Source organism: Leucopleurus acutus (genome assembly GCF_964270905.1).
Source record: "Leucopleurus acutus genome assembly, chromosome: 2".
In the NCBI taxonomy this organism is placed as follows: Eukaryota; Metazoa; Chordata; class Mammalia; order Artiodactyla; family Delphinidae; genus Leucopleurus; species Leucopleurus acutus.
The window spans coordinates 63,474,089-63,493,373 of record NC_139143.1 but is presented as its reverse complement, the minus strand read 5'-3'; the positions used below and the strand labels follow the sequence as shown (position 1 = coordinate 63,493,373).

Below are 19,285 nucleotides of genomic sequence, written 5' to 3'. Positions count from 1 at the left end.
TAGAATGGGCATCATCAGAAAATCTACAAACAACAAATGCTGGAGAGGGTGTGGAGAAAAGGGACCCCTCTTGCACTGTTGGTGGGAATGTAAATTGATACAGCCACTATGGAGAACAGTATGGAGGTTCCTTAAAACACTAAAAATAGAATTACCATATGACCCAGCAATCCCACTACTGGGCATATACCCTGAGAAAACCATAATTCAAAAAGACCCACACACCCGAATGTTCACTGCAGCACTATTTACAACAGCCAGGTCATGGAAGCAACCTAAATGCCCATTGACAGACGAATGGATAAAGATGTGGTACATATATACAATGGAATATTACTCAGCCATAAAAAGGAACGAGGGCTTCCCTGGTGGCGCAGTGGTTGAGAGTCCGTCTGCCGATGCAGGGGACACGAGTTCGTGCCCCGGTCCGGGAAGATCCCACGTGCTGCGGAGCGGCTGGGCCCGTGAGCCGTGACCACTGGGCCCGCGCGTCCGGAGCCTGTGCTCCGCGACGGGAGAGGCCACAACAGTGAGAGGTCCGCGTACCGCAAAAAAAAAAAAAAAAAGGAACGAAATTGGATCATTCGTAGAGACGTGGATGCATCTAGAGACTGTCATACAGAGTGAAGTAAGTGAGAAAGAGAAAAACAAATATCGTATATTAAAGCATATATGTGGAACCTAGAAAATGGTACAGATGAACTGGTCTGCAGAGCAGAAATTGAGACACAGAAGGAGAGAAAAAACGTATGGACACCAAGGGGGAAAGCAGCAAGGGGTGGTGGTGGTGGTGTGATGAATTGGACAATTGGGATTGACATGTATACACTGATATGTATAAAATGGCTGACCAATAAGAAAAAAAAAGAAACAGAAAAATAACGGATTTTTGAATGAATATAAGGATTATATATGGACTGATATGTGTAATACAAAAAATGTTAACTGGAGAATCTAGGTGGTGGGTATATGGGTGTTCTCCATATAATTATTTAAACTTTTATGTATGTTTTAAAATTTTTATAATAAGATGTTGAGAAGAGAGCATTTAGGTGTTTCCTTCCTATAGACTTCGCATTTAAAAAATTAATTCCAAAACACCTGTGTTGCTGCTATTGTGATGTAATCTTTTCTTCTGTACGTCTTCTAACGAGATGCAGCTTGCATAAACGTGAGTGCTATTGGTTTCTGTATTTTAACTTTTGTATCCAGCCACCTTATTGAATTTTATTTTTGCTTATAATAGTTTTTCATCTGATTAATGATCTCCCCAAGTAAGATTACCTTTCTCATTTCTTTCCCATCTATATAAGCTTTATTTTTTCTCTTGTCTAACTGCATTGGGCAGTACCTCCAAGATAATGTTAAATTATGGAACTTATAGAGGACATCTTTGCCTTGCTTTTTAGCTTTACTGTAAATTCTTCTCATGCTTCCAATGCTGCCTTCTGAATATACGTCTGGAGTCTCCTGTGAATGATTTAGGAGACTCAAGTGTTACTGATGAGACACCTGAACACTGCAATGTGAACGTCCATTTCAAGTTGGCACCATCCAAGCCAGGTTCCAGGAATATGCCCACCCCACTCCTTAAAAAAAAAAAGGGAAAAAATGACTGGACCATCAGGTACAGCTCTGCAAACCAACACGTATGGCATTTAAAGAATGGACTTTGAGGTCTGATAGACATGGGTTCAAATCTCAGCTCTGCCATTTCTGAGGTATGTGGTGTGAGGGCCACCTCCCCTGCCTGAACTTCAAGTGTCTTTGGGGAATCGAAGGGGACACTGTGAGTTTAGCATCTAGCACAGTGAGGCTGTTCTCATTCACCAGCATGGGGGAGGGCGGGGCCTGGTACTCTGCATTGCCAACACAAGAAAGTTTGTAAGCTGGTGGGATTTCACATGTGCATAGCAAGTAGTCTGAAAAGACATCCATTAAGCTGAGAGCTGTGGTCACTTCTAAGGAGTGGGATAGAAGGGATATATTCCAGTAGGCTGAATATTTGTAAAGGGCAAGTTTTATATCTGTACCTTGAAATACATACAGATGTTTAAAGAAAACCAACTAAGAAACAAAAGTAAATAAAACGGGGGGGGGGGTATGTAAGATGCCAAGGTTGGCAGGAACCCTAGTATGTCTGAGTCCCCTTGACAAGGTCTGTTCCTCCAGTGATGAGAAGTGTTCTCCCTCTGAAGGAAGCCCTTGCTGACCCTACACGGAGCAGACCCTGGAGTCAAGATCACTCCACTCCTCCTCTACCCTACTCTCCCACCCTCTTACTTCTTTTTTTGCTTGAGTTAGTCCTGATTTAGTTTAGATATCCACACTCCTTTGAAGCCACTTGTCTCAGTGAAGACATGCCCACTCCCAGACTCAATATGTGAATCTTAATTAATCTAAGCTAGGGGCTTCTAATGTAGTCCACAGACCACCCCTACCAAGGGTCCGTGCATGGAATGCATGGGATTCACAATCTTGCGTTGGGAAAAAAGAAAAAAAAAACTTTTCATAAAACTCCAACTGAAATGTAACATTTCCTTCTATTATGAATGTAAGCAACAAACCACAGTATTAGCCGTAACTTGTGACTTTGTCACCAATGGAAATCACAAATATTTTCATATCACAAAACAGTTATTACAGGTATCTCAGAACACTGTTTACCTTCATCACTACTTAAAAATTATGGTTGTTATTAGATCAGCTGCTAGATTTTGTTATTTAGTGCACTAATAAAGAAGCAAGTTTATTCCTGTACCACTTAAAAAGTATATTTTTTGATATAGTTGGTTTCTTTTGTAATCCGGTCATTTCATTCTATGCAATTAAATAGAGTATTCTGGGAAGGGGTCCCTAGGTTTCACCAGACTGCCAAAGGGGCCCATGGCACAGAAAAGGTGAATAAACCCCGGTCTAAGCCAATGCTGGCAATTCCATTATCCGAGTTGGAGACTACTTAGGAAGTGTCATGTGACCTAGTGTGTCACATTCACAATGAGATGTAATGGGACATCTGTTGGAGGGAGAGTGGAGTCCCTCTTGGGAAAGGTTTCTTAAGAGGAGACACAAGGAAGTCAAACTTTCTTCCTCTGCTTCTTAGTGTCTGATCATGTGAGCTGGGAATTTCTTCCACCATTGGGCAGCCATGTGAAGAGCAGCTGATCCACCTAAGATGCAGAAAAGACTGATGGGAGAGGCCTGGGTTTTTGTGGATGTGGTTGATCTGGTGAATTAGCCAGACAGGAACCTCCCTACTTCTAGACTCCCGTTATCAATCAATAAATTCCTTAAGATTAAAAAAAAAAAAAAAAGATACAGGTACCACAATGTTCATTGCAGCACTATTCACAATAGCCAGGACATGGAAGCAACCTAAGTGTCCATCGACAGATGAATGGATAAAAAAGATGTGGCACATATATACAATGGAATATTACTCAGCCATAAAAAGGAACAAAATTGAGTTGTTTGTATTGAGGTGGATGGACCTAGAATCTGTCATACAGTGTGAAGTTAAGTCAGAAAAAGAAAAACAAATACCATATGCTAACACATACATATGGAATTTAAAAAAGCGGTACTGACGAACCTAGTGGCAGGGCAGGAATAAAGACACAGACATAGAGAACAGATCTGAGGGCACAGTGGGGGAAGTGGGGGAAGGGGAAGCTGGGATGAAGTGAGAGAGTAGCAATGACATATATACACTACCAAATGTAAAATGGCCAGTGGGAAGCTACTGCATAGCACAAGGAGATCAACTTGATGCTTTGTGACGACCTAGAGGGATGGGATAGGGAGGGTGGGAGGGAGGCTCAAGAGGGAGGGGATATGGGGATATATGTATACAAACAGCTGATTAACTTTGTTGTACAGCAGGAACTAACACAACATTGTAAAGCATTTATACTCCAGTAAAGATGTGAAAAAAAAAAGAAGAAAATACTCATACAAGTATTCTGAAAAACACCATGCTGCTTCTTCATATCTATGGATTATTACTCTTGGGCTTGCCTGGTATTGAGATAGCTGGTACTCAATAACTGAAAGAGCTTCAGATGCTGGTGTGATTCTAAAGATGACTAATTTGTACTTGGTTTAATTCTCCCTGCAGTTTTGTAGGTTAGGTCACCACCTGAAAGTGAAAGTTCTAAGATGCTGTATGACAATGATGATATTTTTTAGCAATAAAAATAACTAACATTTATTGAGCACATAGTATGTGCCAGTGTGTTAAGTTACCTTATTAACTGTTATAGTGACATATTAACTCATTTAATTCTTTAAACTTGTTGAGGTAGGTGCTAGTGGTATCACCCCTAATAATTCACATTTTAAGTCAAGCTGGATTCAGGCCAAAGGCCTAATGAATCAAAGTAAAACAATTAATTCTAGTCTAGGATCACCTATATCCTAACATATTTTACAACGTTTTTTGCCTTGCTAATCTTTTATTCCCATAAGGACTCAAATTCCTCTATAGAAAATTCCCATTTTTTTTTCCCTCCCATCAAAGAAACAATAGACTATCCTAGTCAGGACTTCCAGGTCATACTGATATATTTTTACTTGTATTCCATTCTTATTATAAGAAGGTCTAACTTAAATTTTGTTAGGTAAGTCCATAGAGAGACCAAACATAAGAAAATCAAGAACTATAGTCACAAAAACTAAATATATTTTGCCCCTATTCAAAGGCAAGTCAAAAGACCAAATGTATATGTATATGTATGAAACACCCTCTCAATATACATTAAATCTCATTAAAATGTAGTATATGCTTTCTATATGATGTACTGTTTCCATGGACTTGGCTCTCAAAACTCTCTTTAACTAAAAACACTCAAAGATTTCCAAGAAATGCAATGTCTGAAGTCCTGGAACTGTACCGTACTAAAATGCCTAGAATTATCCTGCTGCTTGAAAAGGCTTTTCCAATGGAAAAAAAAGAGATGCTAAAAAGACCCAGCTAGAACACAGCTATACGGACACAAACACCTGCGAAGAAAGGAAAATGCTGATTTGAGTTCCATGAAGAAGATGAAATGGGTATTGGCAGACACTTAATAGAAACTCTGCAATAGTGAATACAGTTTAGGGTATGGACCTATTGTGATGAGAGAAAATGAATCTTTTCATGATTGAGAGTATAGTACAAACTGCCACCAAAAGAAGAAAGCAGGTGGACAATGAAATGAAGCGACATAATCATGACTCAAGTGAAAAATAACTGGATTTTTACATATTCCAATCTTTTTAAAATTACTATTAACGCTTTTAATTAGGATTGAGAAAGTTTCACTTGGGGTATTCTGGCGTTTTTGAGCCCCTTATTCTTCTTCACAGAGGAAGGCTGGATTTCTTTCCCTTTATTTCTTAAACTTCCTATACTGTATCTATCTGGCGCTGTTAATGGAGAAGTAACACTGGAAGCAGACAGACATTCTGAAATGTATTCCGGATTACACTGTACAGTCAGGTTATTACAACCATTACAACAAATGTGAGTTATTCAGGGACAATCTGGACCAGTTGAGGTTCTGAGAGCTCTAGAGGGACGTATGAAAAACAAGAGGGGTGGGTACAGATGTGGAATCCACACCCCATTTTCAGTATATAATCTGAGTCTAGAAAGAAACAGAATAATATTGGCATTTAGCTAGAACTTAAAAAAAATTTTTTTAAGTTAAATCTATATGCTCTGTTGATTTTGTGAACCATTTTATCCTTCTCAAAAAATAACGAGATTAGAATATAGCAGGATGGCTAATGTGGGAGTTTTTTAGTTTCAGTGTCAGATGAGGGAATGTGGTGACCTCCTTATAGCTTGTATGAATTAACAATTTTTTAGAGACATACTTCCCTGGCCCATGAAGTACTTGTTTTGTGTTGTGTCAAAAGCAAGAAGCCCTGACATTAAGAAGTTAGGAAAACAGGATGAACAATAAGTGATACATAGTGGGCACCAGTGTTTGAAGTAGTGCTGATTCAACTTGGCATACAAAGGACATGTCCAGCATTACTATATATACTAAAACCAAAATGGCACATGGAGCTCCAGTACTGTATATATGGAATTATATCAGGAGCAAATAGCCAAATAAAATGTACTCCTGCTTCAATGACTCTCTCTCTTTAGACCAATTCTGTTTGCAGTCTTGGTGGAAAACTGCCATGGCTTTTTAGTTTCTTCAAATACAAAAATCTATAAGCCATGATTTAATCTATGTTGTACAATATCTAACATACAAAATTCAATACAAGATTTAACTTTAACAGGACACCATCTATATTCTTTAAAAGAGAAAAGAAAAACTGCTAAAATTTTATGGAAAGATACAGGCAACTTTATTAAACTCAAAGTCTTACTACCTAAGTTTGGGGAAAGGACGTTTCCTTTTAAGCTGAAAGTTACCACAGGTTCATACCTTGAAGCAGGAGGCTCTATAAAGGAGCTGGACAACGTGCCCAATGCTAGTTTTAGAGGCTTGAGGAAACCGTGGCTCCAACCTTTGCACCACAAAGAGAACCAATACTTTTCTTGACAAAGCAGAACCATCTTCTAAGGCCAGGAGAACCAGCTTTAGAGCTTCCTCCTGCATTGCTAGGAAAAGTTGAGCAAAACCAAAATTTATCATGTACAGAGATAAGATAAAGCCATTTTTTAGAAGGGAAACATTTAATAATTTCTACAGGTACCACTTCATTAATGGGCAACACAACAACAACCAATATTCAGTTATACTTTTGAACCATTTGGGGGCAATTTTTTATTACATTCCATATACTTTATTTAAGAAAGCAGATAAAAGATTAATACAGTTAGGGAAAACCTCTATCAAAATGAATAAACTTTTGGCAGTAAAAGTTTTAAGTATCTTGAAAAACTGACATGGAATTACCCAAGCCATGACTGTGGGATACCAAGTGGGATATTACTTGATAACAACAGAATATTGCAAAGAACTAGCCTTTGTACATCACTTATAGTTCCTATACTATAAATACTTTTAGAATTACTAGTATAGTAAATATCAAACTTTAATTATATACCTGGTCCAAGGAACTGGCAGCCTCTAGCTCTGACTGCTGCCCAAAGATTGGAAGAGAGTTGCTGAGGATTCTGGTGCTGGAGAATGAGCTCTGTAACTGTTCGTTCACCTAAAGATCGAGCTGCCCTCATGGCACGAATCCTGCCTTCTTCTTCTACTAGTTGGCAGTGGACCAGAGTCACCAGCTTCCTCTGCATTGGGCGACTCAGAACACTCTGAGTAGTGCTATTCAGACCCACTCCTTTAAAACAGAAAATATAGTTATTTCTAGGTTTCCAATGTAATTTTACAGTCCAGAAAAACTTCCTCTGATGGGCTGATTGACTTATGGCTATGTGGAATAGTTCTGGGTTCTATCAGAATATTTAAAATAAACAATACAAATTACACAAGTGAAGCCTAGTTTGCATTTTAAAAGTATACAAAAGTTGTTATTGCATGCAAATGTAACACTCATGACATTAAATATATTATTCATTTTAATCATGGAGAAATAAAGAAAAAAAGGCCAGTCAATATTAATAATTAAAAACCCAAATCTTGACAAAGTGAGAGTGTGGCATGGACTTAATATATACTACCAAATGTAAAACAGATAGCTAGTGGGAAGCAGCCGCATAGCACAGGGAGATCAGCGCGGTGCTTTGTGACCAACTAGAGGGGTGGGATAGGGAGGGTGGGAGGGAGACGCAAGAGGGAGGAGATATGGGGATATATATATATGTGTATAGCTGATTCACTTTGTTATAAAGCAGAAACTAACACACAACTGTAAAGCAATTATACTCCAATAAAGATGTTAAAAAAAAACAACAAAAAAAACACCCAAATCTTGAGGTCCTAACAGGTCTGGTATATTTCCTAGTGGTTAAGCTCACCTTCCTAATAAAAACAAGCCATAATGGCAAGATAGTAATGGCAACTTCCAATTTTATTGTACCCCCAACAGCATACCACACAAAACTGGATAGAAGGCTGACAATTTAGAGTTGTCAAATGATAGAGAGCCCTTCTGAAACCACTAGTGTGTTTATACTTACTTTTGCAACTCATTCAAAAAACGTTTCCAATAAATAGTACATAAACTTTAAACTCACTACTTTATTTGATGTGGTTTGTAATATTATTTAGCACCAGTGGGTTTGGCTTACAATAAATAAATGAATTTCGTTAACATTCACTTACAGCTCACAGTTTTTATGGTAACAAAAGCATCTTTAATGAACACGTGCTCAGCATGGATAATTTCATCTGATTTACCTCTAGCACTGCTGAGTGGTTTCAGGTACAGTGCTAATTCTTCTACACACTTCTTGGCTTCCTCATAATGCTTTGTATCTTCAACCCCACTACACAAAGTAATGGGCTGCTGTTCAGGAACCTAGAGGTAAAAAAAAGGTGTGTTTGAGTGCTCACTAATTAATTATAATCAAATGTTTTATTGAGTATGTTTTATGCACTCCTATTCTAACACTGGTAACATCAAAACTCCCATTAAATTTACTGAATTCTTTCAAAAGATCTTTTATATACATACACACAAAATTACTGCATTTTTAAATTTTTGTTTTGTTTCTGTAACAGCTTTATTGAGATATAACTTGCATATCATGTAATTGACCCATTTAAGGTATATAATTCAATGACTTTAAATATATTCTCAGTTATACAACCATCACAATTTTAGAACATTTTCATAGCCCCCCCCAAAAGAACCCCAGAGTCACCCCTGCCATATTTCCTCCCAAACCCCTCCAGCCATAGGAAAAAACTAATCTATTTTCTGTCTCTACGGATTTGCCTATTTTGGACATTTCATATAAACAGAATCATATAATAACTTCCAAAGTAGCTGTACCATTTTGCATTCCCACCAGCAATAAATGAGAGTCTCTCTTGCTTCCCATCCTCACCAGTATTTCGTGCTGTCAATGTTTTGAATTTTAGCTATTCTAATTTATGTGTAGTGGTAGCTCACTGTTGCTGTTGTTTTCACAATTTTTAAAGATTATATTCTATTTATAGTTACTATAAAATGTTGGCTATTCCCCTTGTTGTACAATATATCCTTGTAGCTTATTTATTTTATACATAGTAGTTTGTACCTCTGATTGTTGTTTTAATCTGCAATTCTTTAATGACAAACAATGCTGAGCAAGCTTTTATTTGCTCATTTGCCACCTGCATATCTTCTTGGTGAAGTGTCCAGATCTTTGCCCATTTAAAAACCATGTTCTTTTAATAATTGAGTTGTAAGGGTTCTTAGATACAAGTTTCTTACAGATATATGATTTACAATTATTTTCTCCCATTCTGTCGGTTGTTCTCTCACTCTCTTGACAGTGTCTTTTGAAGCACTAAGTTTTTTGTTTTGTTTTGGCCGTACCACGTGGCTTGTGGGATCTTAGTTCCCCAACCAGAAACTGAACCCAGGCCCTCAGCAATGAAAGCGCGGAGTCCTAACCAATGGACTGCCAGGAAATTCCCTGAAACACTAAGTTTTAAATTTTGATTTAGTTTGATTTATCTTTTGTTCCTTGTGCTTCTGGTGTCATAGCTAAAAAAATACTGCCTAGGGACTTCCCTGGTGGTTCAGTGGTTAAGACTCCATGCTCCCAATGTAGGGGTCCCGGGTTCAATCTCTGGACAGGGAACTAGATCCTACATGCATGCCACAACTAAGGAGCCCACGTGCCACAACTAAGGAGCCTGTGTGCCGCAACAAAGGAGCCAGTGAGCTGCAATTAAGGAGCCCTCGATCTGCAACTAAAGAAACCCTCTTGCCGCAACTAAGACCTGGCACAACCAAATAAATAAACAAAAAAACCACTGCCTACTCCAAGGTCACAAAGATTTATGCAAATATTTTGTTTTAAGAGTTCTGCAGTTTTAGCTCTTACTTTTAGCCTTTGATCTATTTTGATTTAATTTCTGTATATGGTGTGAGGTAGTGGTCCAAATTCAATCTTTTGCATTTGGATATCCAGTTTGCTCAGCGCCGTTAGTTGGAAAGACTGTCCTTTCCCCATTGAATGGTTTCGGCAATCTTGTAAAAAGTCATTTGACCATATATATGGGTTTATTTCTGGACTCTCTATTCTATTCCATTGATCTAAATGCCAATCTTTATGCCAGCAGCACACTGTCTTGATCACTAGAGTTTTGCAGTTTCAAAATCAGGAAGTGTGATTCCTTCAAATTTGTTCTGCTTTTAAGACTGTTTTGGCTATTTAGGGTCCCCTGTGAGTCCATATAAATTTTAGGATGGGTTTTTCTATTTCTTCAAAAAACATCATTGGGATTTTGAAAAAGCTTACATTGAATCTGTTGATTGCTTTGGGTAGTACTGTCATCTTAGTAATATTAAGTCTGTGAACAGGTGATGTCTTTCCATTTATTTATGTCTTCTTTAACTTCTTTAAGCAATGTTTTATTTTCAATGTACAAGTCTTTCACCTCCTTCGCTAAATTTATTCCTAAGTCTTTTATTCTTTTTGATGCTACTGTAAGTGAAATTATTTTCTTAATTTCCTTTTGGATTGTTCATTGTTAGTGTACAGAAATGAAACCGATTTTTGCATGTTAACTTTGTATCCTGCAACTTTGTTTAATTCATTTATTACTTCTAACAGTTTTTTAATGGAGATCTGTGGGGTTAAAATAATGGCTATTATGGATTAAAATGTCCTATCCTCAAATTTCATAAACATTAGTTGTTACAGTTAAGACATGACAAGGTCTTACTCATTTTGTAGAAAAAGAATTAGTTCATCCTTAGACAACTTTATGAGGAAAAGTAAGTCTTGGTTATTTGTTATTAAAATATTATATTACTAAAATTGTTATCCCCAATAAGTCTATTTTAAAAACATTTCCAAAATGTCATAATGGAATTTTCAAAACAAAAAGAGAAATGATTATGAAATGAAAACTTAAGTACAGGAAGAGAAGAAAAACACATGCAATTTCCCTCTGACAAATATTAATATTTTGTAGTATTGGCGACATCATCAAGATAGATTTGTAAATAAAGTAAGTTTTCCTTTTTTTTTGGCTGCACCATGTGCATGCAGGATCCTAGTTTCCCAACCAAGGACTGAACTACTCCCCCCGCAGTAGAAGCACAGAGTCCCAACCACGGGACCGCCAGGGAAGTCCCAGTAAGTTTTCCTTTTGAATAAGCTGTTCTAAAACTGCTCTCTTTATCTCCTACATACATAATATCAACCTTCCCTACTTTTTATCAACTTATAGGAAGACTAATCTAGCAAATATTAGTGGTATTAATATAAATATTAATGTCCAAAGTTCCAGTATATTTATTTAGAAAATGATTTATGGTAAACATATGATACTTTAGACTCACACTATGCAAATTAACAGTGAGGGGTTGTTTAAGTGAATCATACCTAACTCTGAAAAGCCTACTTCCCTTGGCTTTGTGAAACCTTCTGAAGATACTATTGATCTCTACCTTGAGAATACTGACACAAAACTTTCAGAGTATTACCTTCAGAATTACTAGAGTAACTTTTATATTTAGATACTTAGAGGTATTTGCTTCCACTCTAGACAAATGGTTCCCAAAGGCTGTGTTCTATAGTTTTCGTCACTTTCTCGATCTTTCATTTCAGTTAGTGTCTACTAAGTAAAATAGTCTGAAGCAGCTTCACTTTTCCTATTAAGTAACATGCAATTATTTTGTGAATAATATTTTCTTCACTATTAAGAAGTTTTTGTGACTTACCTCTTAGGTTTCTCTAATGATCTGATAGCTAAGGCTGTTGAGAAAGTCTGACCACCAGACTGGACGAATGTTACTGTACAGTGACTGAGAAACACTGCACCACCATAACAAATCTCCTTAACGTACTGAGATAAAGGATCTGCACAGTACTGAACAAAATTTTATCTATTTAAATAAAAGACAGGAGGAGCTTCAAGATGGCAGAAGAGTAAGACGTGGAGATCACCTTCCTCCCACAAATACATTGGAAATACATCTACATGTGGAACAACTCCTACAGAACACTTACTGAACAATGGCAGAAGAATTCAGACCTCTCAAAAGGCAATAAACTCCCCACGTACCTGGGTAGGGCAAAAGAAAAAACAGAGACAAAAGAATAGGGACGGGACCTGCATCAGTGGGAGGGACCCGTGAAGGAGGAAAGGTTTCCACACACTAGGAAGGCCCTTCACGGGCAGAGACTGCGGGAGGCGGAGTGGGGAAGCTTCGGAGCCGCGGAGGAGAGCACAGCAACAGGGGTGCGGCGGGCAAAGTGGAGAGATTCCCGCACAGAGAATCAGTGCCAACCAGCACTCACCAGCCCAAGAGGCTTGTCTGCTCACCCGCGGGATGGGCGGGGGCTGGGAGCTGAGGCTCCGGCTTCGGAGGACGGACCCCAGGGAGAGGACTGGGGTTGGCTGTGTGAACACAGCCTGAAGGGGGCTAGGGCACCACAGCAAGCCGGGAGTGTGTCTGGGAAAAGGTCTGGAGCTGCTGAAGAGGCAAGAGACGTTTTCTTGCCTCTTTGTTTCCTGGTGCGCAAGGAGAGGGGATTAAGAGTGCTGCCTAAACGAGCTCCAGAGATGGGCGCAAGCCACGGCTATCAGCGCGGATCCCAGAGATGAGCATGAGACGCTAAGCTTGTGTGCAAGCACAGGTCACTACCCACACCTCCCCTCCCTGGAGCCTGTGCAGCAGGTCACTGCCAGGGACAACTTCCCCCGGAGAACACATGGTGCACCTCAGCATAGTGAAACATCACGCCAGCCTCTGTCACCGCAGGCTCACCCAGCATTCCGTAACCATGCCCACGCAGTGAGCCAGAGCCCCCTAATCAGCTGCTACTTTAACCCCATCCTGTCTGGGCGGGGATCAGATGCCCTCAGGCGACCTACACGCAGAGGCGGGGCCACATTCAAAGCTGAATCCCAGGAGCTGTGAGAACAAGAAGAGAAAGGGAAATCTCTCCCAGCAGGCTCAGGAGCAGCGGATTAAATCTCCACAATCAACTTGATGTACCCTGCATCTGTGGAATACCTGAATGAACAACGAATCATACCAACTTGAGGCGGTGGACTTTGGGAGCAACGATATATATATATTTTTTTCCCTTTTTCTCTTTTTGTGACTGTGTATGTGTATGCTTCTGTGTGTGATTCTGTCTGTATAACTTTGCTTTTACCATTTGTCCTAGGGTTCTGTCTCTCCATTTATTTATTTTTTTTAAGATGTTCGGGGTAGGAGTTTATTAATTTATTTATTTTTGCTGTTTGGGTCTTCGTTTCTGTGCGAGGGCTTTCTCTAGTTGTGGCAAGCGGGGGCTACTCTTCATCGTGGTGCGCGGGCCTCTCACCATCACGGCCTCTCTTTTTGCGTAGCACAGGCTCCAAACGCGCAGGCTCGGTAGTTGTGGCTCACGGGCCAAGTTGCTCCGCAGCATGTGGGATCCTCCCAGACCAGGGCTCGAACCCGTGTACCCTGCATTAGCAGGCAGATTCTCAACCACTGCGCCACCAGGGAAGCCCCATTTTTTTTTTTTTAAGTATAATTTTTAGTGCTTGTTATCATTGGTGGATTTGTTTTGGGTTTGGTTGCTCTCTTTTTTTTTTCTATTACTTAAAATTTTTTTTTATTTTTAATAATTATTTTCTATTTTAATAACTTTATTTTCCTCCCTCTATCCCTCCCTTCCTCCCTCCCTCCCTCCCTTTCTTTCTCCCGTTTACTCTGAGCCATGTGGATGACAGGGTCTTGGTGCTCCGGCCGGGCGTCAGGCCTGTACCTCTGAGGTGGGAGAGCTGAGTTCAGGACATTGGTCCACCAGAGACCTCCCAGCTCCACGTAATATCAAATGGCAAAAATCTCCCAGAGATCTCCAACTCAACGCCAAGACCCAGCTCCACTCAATGACCAGCAAGCTACAGTGCTGAACACCCTATGCCAAACAACTAGCAAGACAGGAACACAACCCCACCCATCAGCAAAGAGGCTGCCTAAAATCATAAGGTCACAGACACCACAAAACACACCACCAGACGCAGACCTGACCACCAGAAAGACAAAATCCAGCCTCATCCACCAGAACACAGGCACTAGTCCCCTCCACCAGGAAGCCTACACAACCCACTGAACGAATCATAGCCACTGGGGGTAGACACCAAAAACAACGGGAACTACAAACCTGGGGCCTGCGAAAAAGAGACCCCAAACACAGTAAGTGAAGCAAAAGGAGAAGACAGAGAAACACACAGCAGATGAAGGAGCAAGGTAAAAACCTACCAGACCAAACAAATGAAGAGGAAATAGGCAGTCTACCTGAAAAAGAATTCAGAGTAATGACAGTAAAGATGATCCAAAATCTTGGAAATAGAATGGAGAAAATACAAGAAACATTTAACAAGAACCTAGAAGAACTAAGGAGCAAACAAACAATGATGAACACCACAATAAATGAAATTAAAAATTCTTTGGAAGGAATCAATAGAATAACTGAGGCAGAAGAACAGATAACTAACTTGGAAGAGAAAATAGTGGAAATAACTACTGCAGAACAGAATAAAGAATGAAAATGATTGAGAACAGTCTCAGAGACATCTGGGACAACATTAAAGGCACCAACATTCGAATTCTAGGGGTCCCAGAAGGAGAAGAGAAAAAGAAAAGGACTGAAAAAATATTTGAAGAGATTACAGTTGAAAACTTCCGTAATATGAGAAAGGAAATAGTTAATCAAGTCCAGGAGGTGCAGAGAGTCCCATAAAGGATAAATCCAAGGAGAGACAGGCCAAGACACGCATTAATGAAACTGCCAAAAATTAAATACAAAGAAAAAATATTAAAAGCAGGAAGGGAAAAACAACAAATAACATACAATGGAATCCCAATAAAGTTAGCTAATACTTCAGCAGAAACTCTGCAAGCCAGAGGGACTAGAAGGACATATTTAAAATGATGAAAGGGAAAAACCTACAACCAAGATTACTCTACCCAGCAAGATCCTCGTTCAGATTCGACGGAGAAATTAAAACCTTTACAGACAAGCAAAAGCTAAGAGAGTTCAGCACCACGAAACCAGCTTTAAAACAAATGCTAAAGGAACTTCTCTAGACAGGAAACACAAGAAAAGGAAAAGATCCACGAAAACAAACCCAAAACAATTAAGAAAATGGTAATAGGAACACACATATTGATAATTACCTTCAATGTAAATGGATTAAATGCTCCAACCAAAAGACATAGACTGGCTGAATGGATACATTAAGAAAATGGTAATAGGAACACACATATTGATAATTACCTTCAATGTAAACGGATTAAATGCTCCAACCAAAAGACATAGACTGGCTGAATGGATACAAAAACAAGACCCATATATATGTGTCTACAAGAGACCCATTTCAGACCTAGGGACACATACAGACTGAAAGTGAGGGGACGGAAAAAGATATTCCATGCAAATGGAAATCAAAAGAAAGCTGGGGCTTCCCTGGTGGCGCAGCGGTTGAGAGTCCGCCTGCAGATGCAGGGGACATGGGTTCATGCCCCGGTCCAGGAAGATCCCACATGCCGCGGAGCGGCTGGGCCCGTGAGCCATGGCCACTGAGCCTGTGCATCCGGAGCCTGTGCTCTGCAATGCGAGAGGCCACAACAGTGAGAGGCCCACGTACCACAAAAAACAAACCAAAAAAAGCTGGAGTAGCAATTCTCATATCAGACAAAATAGACTTTAAAACAAAGACTATTACAAGAGACAAAGAAGAACACTACATAATGATCAAGGGATCGATCCAAGAAGAAGATAGAACAACTGTATATATATATGCACCCAACATAGGAGCACCTCAATACATAAGGCAAATACTAACAGCCATAAATGGGGAAATCGACAGTAACACAATCATAGTAGGGGACTTTACCACTCCTGTTTCACTGATGGACACATCATCCAAAATGAAAATAAATAAGGAAACACAAGTTTTAAATGAGACATTAAACAAGATGGACTTAATTGATATTTATAGGACATTCCATCCAAAAACAACAGAATACACTTTCTTCTCAAGCGCTCATGGAACATTCTCCAGGATAGATCATATCTTGGGTCACAAACCAAGTCTTGGTAAATTTAACAAAACTGAAATTGTATCAAGTATCTTTTCTGACCACAACGCTATGAGACTAGATATTACAGGAAAAAAATCTGTAAAAAAATACAAACACATGGAGGCTAAACAGTACACTACCTAATAACCAAGAGATCACTGAAGAAATCAAAGAGCAAACAAAAAAATACCTAGAAACAAATGACAATGAAAACACGATGACCCAAAACCTGTGAGAGGCAGCAAAAGCAGCTCTAAGAGGGAAGTTTATAGCAATACAATCCTGCCTTAAGAAACAAGAAACATCTCAAATAAACAACCTAACCTTACACCTAAAGCAATTAGAGAAAGAAGAACAAAAAACCCCCAGAGTTAGCAAAAGGAAAGAAATCATAAAGATCAGATCAGCAATAAATGAAAAAGGAATGAAAGAAACAAGAGCAAACATCAATAAAACTAAAAGCTCGTCCTCTGAGAAGATAAACAAAATTGATAAACCATTAGCCAGACTTACCAAGAAAAAAATGGAGAACACTCAAATCAATAGAATTAGAAATGAAAAAGGAGAAGTAACAACTGACACTGAAGAAATACAAAGGATCATGAGAGATTACTACAAGCAACTATATGTCAATAAAATGGATAACCTGGAAGAAATGGACAAATTGTTAGAAAAGCATAACCTCCTGAGACTGAACCAGGAAGAAATAGAAAATATAAACAGACCAATCACAAGCACTGGAATTGAAACTGTGATTAAAAATCTTCCAACAAACAAAAGCCCAGGACCAGATGGCTTTTTAGGTGAGTTATATCAAACATTTAGAGACGAGCTAACACCTATCCTTCTCAAACTCTTCCAAAGTATAGCAGAAGGAGGAACACTCCCAAACTCATTCTAAGAGGCCACCATCACTCTGATACCAAAACAAGACAAATATGTCACAAAGAAAGAAAACTACAGGCCAATATCACTGATGAACATAGATGCAAAAATCCTCAACAAAATAGTAGTAAGCAGAATCCAACAGCACATTAAAAGGATCACACACCATGATCAAGTGGGGTTTATCCCAGGAATGCAAGGATTCTTCAATATATGCAAATCAATCAATGTGATACACCATATTAACAAACTGAAGAATAAGAACCATATGACCATCTCAATAGATGCAGAAAAAGCTATTGACAAAATTCAACACCCATTTATGAAAAAACCCTCCAGAAAGTAGGCATAGAGGGAACTTACCTAAACATAATAAAGGCCATATATGACAAACCCACAGCCAACATCCTCCTCAATGGTGAAAATCTGAAACCATTTCCACTAAGATCAGGAACAAGACAAGGTTGCCCACTCTCACGACTATTAATCAACATAGTTTTGGAAGTTTTAGCCACAGCAATCAGAGAAGAAAAGGAAATGAAAGGAATCCAAATCGGAAAAGAAGAAGTAAAGCTGTCACTGTGTGCAGATAACATGATACTATACATAGAGAATCCTAAAGATGCCACCAGGAAACTACTAGAGGTAATCAATGAATTCGGTAAAGTAGCAGGATACAAAATTAATGCACAGAAATCTCTTGCATTCCTATACACTAATGATGAAAAATCTGAACGTGAAATTAAGGAAACTCCCATTTACCACTGCAACAAAAAGAATAAAATACCTAGGAATAAACCTACCTAGGGAGACAAAAGACCTGTATGCAGAAAACTATAAGACACTGATGAAAGAAATTAAAGATGATACCAATAGATGGAGAGATATTCCATGTTCTTGGATTGGAAGAATCAATATTGTGAAAATGACTATACTACCCAAAGCAATCTACAGATTCAATGCAATTCCTATCAAACTACTACTGGCATTTTTCACGGAACTAGAACAAAAAATTTCACAATTTGTATGGAAAAACAAAAGACCCTGAATAGCCAAAGCAATATTGAGAACAAAAAACGGAGCTGGAGGAATCAGGCTCCCTGCCTTCAGACAATACTACAAAGCTACAGTAATCAAGACAGTATGGTACTGGCATAAAAACAGAAATACAGATCAGTGGAACAGGACAGAAAGCCCAGAGATAAACCCATGCACATATGTTCACCTTCTTTTTGATAAAGGAGAAAAGAATATACAATGGAGAAAAGACTGCCTCTTCAATAAGTGGTGCTAGGAAAACTGGACAGCTACATGTGAAAGAATGAACACTTCCTAACACCATACACAAAAACAAACTCAAAATGGATTAAAGACCTAAATGTAAGGCCAGACACTATAAAACTCTTAGAGGAAAACAAAGGCAGAACACTTTATAACATAAATCACAGCAAGATCCTTTTTGACCCACCTCCTAGAAAAACGGAAATAAAAACAAAAATAAACAAATGGGACCTAATGAAACTTCAAAGCTTTTGCACAGCAAAGGAAACCATAAACAAGACGAAAAAACAACCCTCAGAATGGGAGAAGATATTTGCAAATGAAGCAACTGACAAAGGATTAATCTCCAAAACTTACAAGCAGCTCACGAAGCTCAACATCAAAAAGTCAAACAACCCAATCCAAAAATGGGCAGAAGACCTAAATAGACATTTCTCCAAAGAAGATATACAGATTGCCAACACACACATGAAAGAATGTTCAACATCATTAATCATTAGAGAAATGAAAATCAAAACTACCATTGAGATATCATCTCACACCAGTCAGAATGGCCATGATCAAAAAATCTACAAACAGTAAATGCTGGAGAGGGTGTGGAGAAAAGGGAACCCTCTTGCACTGTTGGTGGGAATGTAAATTGATACAGCCACTACAGAGAACAGTATGGAAGTTCCTTAAAAAACTAAAAATAGAACTACCATACGACCTAGCAATTCCACTACTGGGCATATACCCTGAGAAAACCATAATTCAAAAAGATACATGTACCACAATGTTCATTGCAGCGTTATTTACAATAGCCAGGACATGGAACCAACCTAAGTGTCCTTCGAAAGATGAATGGATAAAGAAGATGTGGCACATATATACAATGGAATATTACTCAGCCATAAAAAGAAACGAAACTGAGTTATTTGTAGTGAGGTGGATGGACCTAGAGTCTGTCATA

The 19,285-nt window shown here is 38.9% G+C and overlaps 1 protein-coding gene across 3 annotated transcripts in view; it reads right to left on the bottom strand.

The window, feature by feature from the left end:
- RC3H1 (ring finger and CCCH-type domains 1) overlaps positions 1 to 19,285 on the bottom strand; it is an 89,416-nt gene that overhangs the window by 37,460 nt on the left and 32,671 nt on the right. For all 3 annotated transcript variants that reach the window (XM_082834649.1, XM_082834651.1, XM_082834650.1), the window contains exons 3-5: positions 8,316 to 8,436; positions 7,057 to 7,296; positions 6,432 to 6,607 (exon numbers count right to left, since the gene is read on the bottom strand). In XM_082834649.1, the coding sequence (XP_082690775.1) occupies positions 6,432 to 6,607; positions 7,057 to 7,296; positions 8,316 to 8,436 (537 nt within the window). The remainder of the gene's footprint in view (positions 1 to 6,431; positions 6,608 to 7,056; positions 7,297 to 8,315; positions 8,437 to 19,285) is intronic.